General features: G+C 38.1%; 1 protein-coding gene across 3 annotated transcripts in view; it reads right to left on the bottom strand.

Moving 5' to 3' along the window:
- The window catches only part of KIZ (kizuna centrosomal protein), a 226,783-nt gene that overhangs the window by 103,473 nt on the left and 111,008 nt on the right, over positions 1-12,302 (bottom strand). For all 3 annotated transcript variants that reach the window (XM_036244184.1, XM_036244185.1, XM_036244186.1), the window contains 2 exons: positions 11,324-11,437; positions 3,512-3,659 (listed from right to left, as the gene is read on the bottom strand). In XM_036244184.1, coding sequence (XP_036100077.1) covers positions 3,512-3,659; positions 11,324-11,437 — 262 coding nt within the window. The remainder of the gene's footprint in view (positions 1-3,511; positions 3,660-11,323; positions 11,438-12,302) is intronic.

Here is a 12,302-nt window from a genome sequence, read left to right as displayed (position 1 = left end):
CAATAATGTAATTGCCTAATAGTTATGCAGGTGCTGTGGACCTTATCTAGTCTCCAGGGGACATAATCTGAGTTTCAGAGCTTTAATGATGTATTTACTCAAGAGATGGACTGATTCCAGCTGACAGCAGGGGGACCCACAGGTAAACATCATTTACATGTGGCTGTTTAGTTAGCCATTTACCCAAGAGATCAAAATAAATATTTCTGAGTTTCATTGGACTCTTACTTAACCAAGTAATTGCTAGTAGGCCTTTCTTAAATTAAGAATCTTTTACTTTTTTAAGAATTTTATCTAGAGAGAAATATTTAACCAATATTACTTACTAAATGTATGTATTGTTTCAACACAGGGAAACAACTCAAAGATACTTGATTTTGCTAATCGTAAAAGGATGCTGCATAAACTAAAACAGTCCTAGAACCCACAGAAGCATTTTTGTCCTAAAGCTCTCAAGACTTACCCTGCCTATATAATTTTGGTGACATTGTTCATTGGTGCTGTGCCTTTCTTCAGTGAGAACCTAACCATTTTTGAAACTGCTTGCTTCCATTTTTAAGGAGAGATGTCATTAATGTATTAGTAATTTTTATGATTTCCACTAAGATAAGATCATGATGATTTAAAGGAACAAAGCAGAATATCATTTGATTCCTAAGTTATTAGTTGGGCAGCCCCATCTCATTAATAATGAAGTTATTTGAAAATTGTTAAGTGGATTGCTTGTCTAGAACTTGGAATATGTTTTCTAATATAAACAACACCCTTTAAAAAAAGGTTATATAACAAAAGGCATACAACCAATACTTATTTCACCCTTGACACAGCTGATGTGATGTACTTGCTATAAACAATGTTATTACAGAATGGTACTAAATAAAATAGGCAATGAAATTTGAAAACAAAATCCTTCTTATGATCTACATTTATCAACAGTTATGAAATGTAGAAAACACAGGTTCTAACTTATATGCATATAAACCAATGGACATAGACAAGAATACTGTGAGGGGGGAAGGGAATAGGGAGGAGGGTATCAATGGGGGGAAAAGGAGAAACATCTGTAACAAAAATTAATTAATTAATTAATTTAAAATATTCGGGGGGCGGGGGGGCACAGGTTCTGTTATTCCTAAAGAATATTGTTCGTTCTTAAAGAACATCACACAAATGGTATCATACCTCAACCAAAACAAAACTATATGTTACTTACTGAGTCACACATAATGCAATAAAATAAAAATGTGTGCAGAAAGGATATATACAAGATTATTTTTGTAAAGGAGTATGAGATCCTTGAGAGGCACACAGGGGCTGTCCCTATAGCTATAACAATTTATTACAGAAGAAAGAAAGGAAAGGAAGGAGGCTAGAGGAGAAAGAAAAGGAGGAGACAAGAAGGGGAGAGAGGACAGAGAGAGCAGAAGAGAGAGAAGGTGTAAAGGAAGTAAGAAAATGGGGGAGAGAAGGAAGATGAGGATAAGGAGGTCTGAAACAATTTAGTATGATGACAACAACACATGTGAATTTAGACTGGTGGGTACATTGTGGCACTCTGAGTATATATGTTTGATATACTTTTTTATAGTCCTCTATTCTCTCCTTTTTAATCCTCTCCAGAGGACATGCCTTCTATTGATTTTTAAAGAGGAAGGGGGGGAGAGGGAGGAACACTGACTGGCCGCTTCCTGTATGCTCTCTGACTAGGGATCAAATCCACAACCTAGGTACGTGCCCTGACTGAGAATCGAACCTCCAACCATCTGGTGCATGGGATAATGCTCCAACCAATGGAGCCACCTGGCCAGGGCCCTTCTACTGTCTTTTAATTTAAGAGACAAGAAAAGGGCAGGTGCTCTGAAAGACTTGAGGGGAGATGGCAGAGGCTCTGGACACACAGCAATACAGGTGTATGACTTCAAGACAGAGGTGGCATGGCTCCAAGAGGGGCACATGTAGAATCACTGAACTATGTGCATGATAAAAAAAAAAAGTTAAAAAGGATCAAAGGCAGAAAACCCTATATTAAGTATATGGATGAAAAACCATGCTTTGAAATAAGACAATTTCATGACATAAACTTAGGAGAAGGAAGACCTCATCTTTGACTATGGCTTTTCTAGGGAATGACAAAAACTACAGCGGGGATGCTGTAAATATGGGCTTCTGTTCCCTTGTGAATTTTCTCCACCAGTTTCCACTGTCTGTTCAGCATTTTCACACACTCCCTCTACACCAGCTTTTAAGTCCGGTCCCTTCTTGTCCTGTCTGAACTTTTGAAGGGCTCCCTCTTCCATGCTCTCAGTCCTAATGCAAGCAGGTAAAATACCCTAAAGCACTGCAGAGTCTTAATACAGTCCTGCTTAAAAAGTTCCTATGGCTTTCCAAAATCTAATAAACTAAACCAATAAGCTCTCTAGCCTGCACAACTGGGCCAGGGACTACCTTGGACTTTCTCACTATCCCCAGCCTGGAGCCCATAAGTCAGCCCCAGAGGATAACTCTGGCTCCATTTTCTGAATACATGTTGGCTTTCCTGGTCTGTTCTTTGGCTCATAACAGCTCTTCCCTTTTGCCCCCACCCTGTACTCATAGCCTCTCAAAATCCTGTTGGTCTTTTAAGGTCACCTCACGACCCCTCTTTTTTCTTCCATTGTAAAGTCTGCCTTCATTACTTCTCCAGATGGCTTGGCTCCCTTTTCTGAAGGCTCATATTCTTTGTCATTTTCTTATTACATGCATCCCACTACGTTGTTCCTCAGAAAAGGGCCACATTTTATTTATTTATTTCCTTCCAATGGATCTGGGCTGGTGCTATGTAGAGAAATTGATCAATACATATTTGCTGAATTGACATGAATGACCAACCATACAGTGTTTTTAGAGTATAGAGTGGAACAAGAACACCAGAATGCTACAAGATGCTTCTAAGCTCCTTGGAAAATGTTGTGATAGATGTGTTTAATTAGGCTACCTCTAAGACCTTCATTAACTTTATGTAAGGAGGTGAGATTCCTATACAAAACAATATGCAAAAGGCCTGTGATCAGAAAGTTAAAACAAATCACAACACCTCAGTTATTAGTTTTTTCAAATATGTTAAGAACATAATAGCCCTGGCCAGTATGGCTCAGCGGTTGAGCGTCAGCCTTCGGACCAGAGAGTCCTGGGTTCAGTTCCTGCTAGGGGCACATACCACAAAAAAATAAAAATAAAAAAATAATAGTCCTCAAATCATCACCTTGTACATCTTGAAACTTTAAAAAAATGACTAACCCCAGACGGTGTGGCTCAGTGGTTAAGTGTCGACCCATGCACCAAGAGGCTGCCAGTTCAATTCCTGGTCAGGGCACATGCCCAGGTTGTGGGCCCAATCCCCAGTGGGGGGCATGCAGGAGGCAGCCAATTGATGTTTTCTCTCATCAATGTTTCTATCTCTCTCTCCTTCTCCCTTCCTCTCCCTAACATCAATAAAGAAAATAATAATAATAATAACAATAAAATTACTAACCTTTTTCCTCTGGTCTACATTTTTGACTGGGAAAACTTCAGACAGTTTAGCTACCTCTTCTTTAATAGAATTATCATATTCTTTCAAAACAGCAACATGCTGATCCAAACGTGCCCCTAATAAGCCTGAGGCCGGTGCTTGTTCAGATCTATAAAATAGAAACAGAAGAAACATTAGAAACTTGTAAGATTGAGTTAGTTATGAAATCCCCACAATTTTAAAGGCCCATAATTAACTTAGTACCAGAAAAGCCAGGAACCTAATTTATTCCAGACTATGGAAAATTTTAGAGTCCAGGTAGATATATTTTTAATTTTTATTTGGTTATTATTTCATTGTTAGACGAGCATTCTCATCTTTGGCTGCAGAGTGGAACCCTCTGGGAAGTTCTGTAAAACCTAGGTGCCTGGTGCCACCCCATAGAGTCTAATAAAATAGGTATGGAGTGTGGCTTAGCCATAACAATTTTTTAAGACTTACAGAGTATTCTAATGTACAGCCATGATTTCAAATCATGGCATAGGTGTCTAGGCTCCTCTTACATGTAAATAACAATAAAATTAAAAACTTTGGATTTAGCCTTACGAAGGAAAGAAATTTTTCTACAAGCTACAACATGTATAAATCTTAAGGACATTATGCAAAGTGAAATAAGCTGGCCACAAAAAGACATTGTATGATTCCACTCACATAGGGTAGTCAAATTCATACAAAGAGAAAGGAGAATGGTGATTGCCAGGGGTTGGAGGGAGAAGAAATGGAGAGAGTTTAATGGCATGGATAGAGTTTCAGTTTTGTAAAATGAAAAAGTTCTGGAGGCTGGTTGCATAACAATGTAAATATACTTAACACTACTGAACTGTACAGTTAAAAATGGTTAAGATAGTAAATTTTATGTTATATGTGTTTTACCACAATTAAAAATATAAACAAAATAACCTTTGGAGGCTGGTAGGGCAATAATTTGTTATTTTGAAAATTGATAAGTAAAGAGATAGACTCACACATTTATCCTGTTTTTGTGGTTTAAAAAAAAAATGCATTTCAGAATTACCAAGTAGTTGATGGAGAAAGTTCTTCCAACTAATAAATGCAGAAGAAATGAATGAATTAAAAAAGTCATCACTTTGAAAGTCCAAATTAATGCATCTAGAAAATTATAATTTTGTGATTGAATAACAGTAAACATTATATTAGAAGCATCAGTCTGCCAATGATCAAATCTATGGATTAGTCTTAGCAGTACTAATGATGGGATGACCAGACATCAAGTGCTGCCTGAGGAAGTGTAATAAAAAGTACAAGCACCACTTGTGATGTCATCTTGCGAAAATAACTGGTTAGGAATATCATCATGCATCTAGATCGAACCACCAGTTTACAGATAATATTATTTGGACCCTGCTTCAAACAAAGTAAATCTAAAAAGAGTTTGGTTTTTTAATCCTCACCTGAGGACATTTTTCCATTTTTTATTCAGATAGAGCGGGAGAAAGAGAGAGAGAGAGAAACATCAACGTGAAAAGGACACATCAAGTGGCTGCCACTTGTATGACCCAACCAGGGCCGGGAACAAACTACAACAGGGGTACATACCGTTAGCGGAAACCAAACCTGGGTCTCTCTGGACCGCAGGCTGACACTCTAACCTCTGAGCCAAACCTGCCAGGGCTAAAAAGAGTTTTAGGAGATAATCAAGGGAAACTGATAAAGGCTAGGTATAAGATAAAGAAAATAATTTTGTTAAACAGTAATGTGTTAAATCCTTATATGTTAGGGATATAAGTATTTATGAGTGAAATATGTCATCTGTTTGAAACTACTCAAGAACGAAGGGTGGGTGAGGGAAAGATATTAAACAACACTAGCAAAATGTTGATAATTGGTAGATTTTGGTAATGGGTACATAGAACTTCATTAAACTGTTATATTTGCTTTTGTGAACATTTCAAAAATTTCAAAGTAAACATATTTTTTAAAGTGTACTAATGTCTAAGATTTACTTGGAAATGCATAAAAATAAGAAATTGAGATTGATGAATAGTGGATGGAGAGCCTAAATAAATAGACTAATAAAATGTCAAAAGTAGAAACTGGATGGTGGGTATATGGATGCTTACTGTAATGCTTTTACTTTTCTGTACGTTTGAAAAATTTCATAAGGGAGGGGAGTAAGTTTAGGTAAAATTCAGAACCTTCTATAATAAATCTTAATTGTTATAACCTTTGCCTGACCTACTAACCCTAGTTTCCCCCAAGACTTGAAGTGTCATGTATCACTGGAATCTTGAGATTATTTAAAAATTTCCCAATATAATTCTAAGGTTTCTAACTGGTTTGGCAGAAGCCCCTTCAGCAACTTGCTTCTCTTGGTTCTGGCCAGACCTCACAGATGTCATAATGCCACCCAATTCCTTTGTTCTGATTTTATGCAAATGAATGTATTTTTGCATCTGTATTTTGTTTCACAATAGATTTCCCTACTGGGAAAATGCACTCACAGGCCACCAGCAAATTTTAGTCCATTCAGCAGGTACATTTCTTATAATGAATAAATCAACTGTGTTTCTGGACAAAAGCATGTTTAGTTAGGTTGAATTAAACTTGAAAACAAGTTGAATTAGGGTAAATCAAATTAAAGTACCTGGGATGGGTTATCAGAGACCAGCCTGTCTGGTGACTATGTACATAATTACATAATTTCTACTGAGGCAAGAAAGCCAAGGCAAGACTCTGGTTACTAATAACCCTGACAACTAACTGTGATTTGGGTCCTGGTGTGAAAAAACTAGCTAAGATTTCCTAAAATTACTATACAGACTTCACAAAAAGACAAAACCCATTAATTGACTTGCAAGGGGTCTAACAGCAAATAAGCTATTGAAGGAGGTACAGCATCTAGAATTTGTGACGTCTGAGCAGCTAAGCCAACACTTAAAGCATAAAACCAGGCTTTCTTACAGATTTATTTCAGGACAGATTGGGCAAGGAGTGCAAGAGCCATGGCTGTCCTTACGTGGAGTCTTGCCCATGGTTCTACATAAACACACCAAATCGGAAAATGTATAAAGTGGCCCTGCCGGGTTTGGCTCAGCAGTTGGAGCATTGGCCTGCAGACCAGAGACTCCCGGGTTCGGTTCCCACTAGGGGCACGTACCAAAAAGATAAATAAATAAAGTGGTACAAAGGATTTAAAGGAGATTTTTTCTCTTTTGTCTACTTTCACAGGAAAATTTATAATGACTCACAGAAAAAACAAAGTTTGATGTCAGCTAAGTTATATACCCTCTAATTAAAAATCAAATAAAAGACTGGCCTTTAAATAGTCTACAATTAATTCCATATGCTTGGAATGGCTTCCAATCAGAAAAATGCAATTTAAATGAGTATACCAGAATTTCCTAACTGCAACTGATTTACAAAAGATTGGTAATTTGACCAAAGTTTTAAATGTCTACAAAATAATAAATATAATAAATTTTATTTTGAACATAAGCAGAATAAAATAAAGAGGTTTTTACATACTCTACTCCAAACAATAAAAAGCTGACTCAATTTTTCACCGTGAATTTGACAGAACAATGGGGCAATTGTATCTGAAAGTAGCCACTAACAGGGACAATTAGTTGCACCTGGGGGAAAAAAGGTACTCTCATTAGGGTTTTGAAATAAGATAAAACTACTTATTAAGTAATTATTTAAATATTAAAGTGTTTTCCAGAAGGCAACAAACAAAATTTTTTATCAGTTACCCCAGATTACATGAATCATAAAATGACTTGGTCCTTGTTTGGGCCTGGGCCTATTATTGACAGAGGCTGTGGTTTGGACATGACCCAGGACTGGCTGCGTAGGTGCAGACCCTGTTTTCTTACATAAGCATGACACAGCAAAAGCCTAGGACGCATGCGCCATGCACTACCCCGTGTAGATCATCCTGTTGCACAAGTCTATAAAAGCTGTTAGAAGTAAGAAAGCTGCTGTTGTGGCAGCTAGTGCTGCTGTCTGTTCCCTCCTGATGTCGCGAGCTTTCTTTACCCTGGGTATCTCACTGCAAAACCTCCTCTGCAACCTCGATCTTTGACAGTCCTCCACCTAATAAGAGTAAACTTTTTATATCAACATCTTTGAACACTTAAATCTTGATATAAGAAAAATCAACAATGATGATGATGGGGGAAGGGCACGTAATAAGAACAGAACTACAGTTGTTTGATGATTATTCACCTTACTAACTATAAATATGAGGTTTTCTTAAAAACCCTTGGAAACTAGAGGATGTGCTGCAATAAGAGAAACAGGGCTTGTCACAGACTGGGAGTTTCAAGGGAGGTTTCTGTGGTGAGATACCCAAGGAAAAGAAAGCATGCAGAGCCGGGGGGTGAGAGGGGGGATCAACAAACCACAGCAGCTTTATTCAATACAGCTAGTGGCTTTTATAGACTCGAGTACAGGATACTTGGCCCAGGGCAGTGCACAAGACAGGGACAGTGCACAAGAGAGTGCGTGGTGCGTGCGTCCTAAGCTTTTGCAGTATTATGCGTATATAATGGTAACGTGGTCTGCACCTGCACAGCCAGTTCCGGGGTCATGTCCTGAATCACAGCCTCTATCAACTACAGGCCAGGTTCCCACACCCCAACAGGGTTTTAAAAAGATAAGATGCCTCAGAGCCCAGATGGGTCCATTACTCAGGAAAGAAAATACATTTTAAAAGCAGATCAAGGACAGGACACACTTTGATTTGGTTGCTGTGCCTGAACTCTGACCGCTTCCGAGAGTTTGCCTAGGAATGCTGACCATTCTCTGGTCCCAGGAATGGGCTGAGCTGTTTGTAATATCATAGAAGTTTAGCCACTCTGTTATCAGACTTTAAGCTCCTGAAGGCCATACTGCAGATCCTCCCCTCCCCTTTCCCTGTTATACTTACAGCTCACAACTGCACATAGTTATCTTCTTCCTCACTCATATATAATCAGTCAGTTGGCAGAAAAAGGCAAGCAGAATTTCCAGGATGACCTACTGCTCTCCCATACTGCAGGCATTATTGGAATGAATGCTCATATATGATTCAACCCCATCTCTGCTTAATTTGGCTGAAGTAGTGCCAGGCAGTCTCGGACCTGTTTAGTGTCCGGTATCAATGATAGGAATTTTTTTTCTTTTTTCTTTTAAGTTGCTTTATTTTGTAAGTAGGAATTCAGAAGTCTTCACACCGTCTTTTAGCATAGGCTATGGGGCAGATGTTCCATTTTACAGAGGAGATTAAAGTAAAGAGACAGCTATCCACTGCCATGGTTTGGTCAGGGGCACAAGTAGGGCTGCTGCCACATCAATCACGGCTCTTTTCAACAGGCTTTTATAAATTTATGACCTGTCAGAGCCTTCCCACTCTGCTTAGCTTAGAATTCTCTAACATGAGAGTCATTAACAATTAAGGAACAAAAGTAGACCATTCTTTCCAAATCTGTGTTTCTGGTATCATTTATAAAATTGACCAGTGAAATGCTTTGGTCCAGGGGAGACTGCAAAAGAGATAGGAATATTTCACTTAGGGGAGAGCCCAACAGTAACTCCTGGGGCTTGAGGGGTGCAGGATGTGCCTAGATGAAGAACAAGGGTGAGCCTGATGCCATGATTAAAACCTGTTAGAAAGAATCTGTATTTAAAGACTTAATTGCTCATCTCTCAGAGGCCATATAAACACTTGGTACTTTTTCCAAGGCTAGAGAATAAATCAGTGATAATCAGTGAGCATTAATCAGCACCCCCAATCACACACAGGACAATTTTAGTTTTAACAGAACAAAACAATGACAATAGTAACCATTCCTGGTTTCTTTATCTGGCTTTAAAAATAATTGTGGTATAGAAACCATTTTGAAAACTACAGATATTAATTTTAAAATTTGTGTTGGTCATAAACAAGGATTATTTCTTACCGCAGGCTGATATATACATAACTGTAGATCAATAGTAATATAAAATGCATCCTTTCATAATGGAAATCAATGCTCTATTATATATGTTGAGAAACTATAACAAACGTTAGTCTAGTCGATGTATATATCATATCTTATCACCCACAATCACAGTTTGGCAGCCTAGATTAAGAGAGTCACATAATGAATCATTTAGTCTAACAAGTCAGTTTGCACAGAGAATTATAAATGCATATATGCTTTCGATGCCATATATCATAACTGTGGTTTATGTGAAATAGTATAGCAACAGATAAAAAGCAGTGAGAAAGAAACAGGGGCCTGGTTAAAGAGTTTTACAACACAAAAACAGAGTGCAGAGACTCCTTCCCAGCCAGCTTCTTTCACCACCTTATAAAGGAGAATTTTTATTTCACATGATAAAAAACATAAAAGATAATTTTCTTGCATGGCCCTTTACTGCTTTAGATTGAAAAGTACTGACCAGGAAGGTCCAGTATTTTTCATAGTTTGGAGACTGTAAGTACAGATGCAGAAGGTACTATAAACACATTCAGGACTTGCTAACCTCATCTTGTAGTCTGTGAAACAGAACCAAATAATTGGCCAAGTTTTTTCATAACAAGGTCCTTTCAGAGACCATTATCTGACTTCTTCTTACTCCTTGATGAGATCCAACAGAAAAAGACTTATGCTGAATTCCACTCTAAAGAAAATCATGTTATCCTTCCTATTTATATCATTAACATGAAACACTCTATGTGGCACATTAAAGGTAGAGAAAATGGCATTGGATGCTAAGATAACTAAAACCAAAGCCCCTGTCACTCTCTCAGCCATAAAAGGTCCTTTCAGATGGGCTTTCACATACACTCATCTGCTGACCATGCTTGAGCAACAATTTGTTCTTTACTAGTAAATGGTAAGAATGTACTCTAATAAGGGAAATATATTCGGTCCCCAAAATAAAAATCAGGGTTAGGACACTGGTAACATTCGTGAAACATGAATTAGGCACCTACCAGGTGCCAGCAGTGAACAAACCATTATACATATTACACATTTATATGAACTCAATAAGTACCCCAGATGCCACAAAGTTTCTGAGGACAGAAAAGGAAACCCACACAGCCTAAAAGATGGATTGGGGGTATGAAACAGATTTCTGATTGTCTTAGGAAGGATATACAAGAATCATGATTCACATGTGCCACTACCCTGTAGACAATTAAACTTCTCTTTTGTTGCAGCCTTATGGCCATTTAAGGTACATACTCAGAGTGGTATTAGAGTTCCCTTGAGAGCTCATTAAAACTCAGATGGCTGGGTCCCACCCCCAGATTCCTAATTCAGTGGACCCTAGGTTGGGCCTGAGAAGGTGTGTTTCTGTTCCCAAGTGTTATTGATGCTGCTGGTGTAGGTACCATACTTGTAGATTGTAGACCTGTATCTTCTACTAGATTGGGAGCCTGTATCACTAGCATGACCTTGAAAATTCAGGAACCCATCTGGGGTCTGGACCTGCCAAGGACATCTAACTAAGCGGTGGCTATACTGGGTTATATGTTGGGTTGTTCTTCAAGGTATGCTAATACAACATACCCAACAAAGGCTATCCATGCTCTCCCCTGCCAAGTAAGCCCTTAAAACATTACGATAAGCAGGGACTGAATGTTAACAATTAGAAACAAATACATTTACAAAGAAGCAGATGGTGAAGTTCATAAAACAGTTTAACTGAGGACTACAAGTGTCTACCTCCATGCTAATTGTGTGAACCAGTGTTTTACAATTCCACACCCTTTTCCTGGAAGCCTCTGGGAACCTTAATGGCCAGCCTACCACAGCAGTAGTTTCAGGAGAGTAATACCTGTCTTGCTTTTCATTGCTGCCACCTCCAGGTGAGAGTCTGAGAAGCTGGTGAAGGGCAGCTGCTCCATAGCCTTCAAGGTCTTCTTTCAGAATGCCACTGTGATTATAGAGCCTATAAAATAAAACAGGTGCTGCATGAGATGTTTATTTAAGCACAGACAGTCAGCTTCTAGAATCTATGGTGATTCTTCATGGTTTATTGAAGTATATCTGTAATATAATCTAGACATAAAAATGCAGCAACTAGACTGTCTCTCAACAAAGATGTATAACAGGGCAGTTTGAAAAACTTGTTTGTGTGTATGTGGCAGTTTTAAATCTGTCAGGAAGTAAATTTTAACCCTTTGAAGACTTCAAATCCACTGCTGTGCAATCTTACTCCACATTCCACCTGACTGATAGGAATTCTAGATAATCTTAACAGCAGAAAAGTCTAATTTTATAATGTCAATCATAACAAAGTTAGATCTCCACAACTCATAAAATTTACTTAAAATGTCACTGCTAAGAAATTGAAAACTGCTGGCTGAAGTATAAGGTTACGTCTTCTATTTCTGAATGCAGAAAAAATGACTATTATTTTTTCATTTAGATCCCACTGAAATAAAATTTTCTTTATTCTCAGTAAGAACAGGAAGGCATGGAAAGAGGGACTTAGCCTTCATTATCTATTTCCAGTCTCCTGAGGGACTTGTAGAGTCTAACAATTCAGCCACTGTTTTTAGCTTAAGTTCGTCACGGTATTATAGTAGCCTCCAAACAGATTGGTAATAATTTTCTTTTTAAAAAGTCTATTTGGGGAGAAAATGGTTCTAAAAAGCAATAGGAGAAGATATTAAAGACAAAAAGAGTATTTTATGTTTGTTTGTTTTTTTTAATCCTCATCTGAGGACATTTTTCCATTTTTTGTACAGACAGAGTGGGAGGGAGAGAGAGGAAGAGAGAGAGAGGGAAACATCGATGTGAAAGGGCCACAT

This window comes from Molossus molossus, unplaced genomic scaffold (genome assembly GCF_014108415.1).
Source record: "Molossus molossus isolate mMolMol1 unplaced genomic scaffold, mMolMol1.p scaffold_m16_p_6, whole genome shotgun sequence".
NCBI classification, from domain to species: domain Eukaryota; kingdom Metazoa; phylum Chordata; class Mammalia; order Chiroptera; family Molossidae; genus Molossus; species Molossus molossus.
This window is presented reverse-complemented; position numbering and strand designations above follow the sequence as displayed.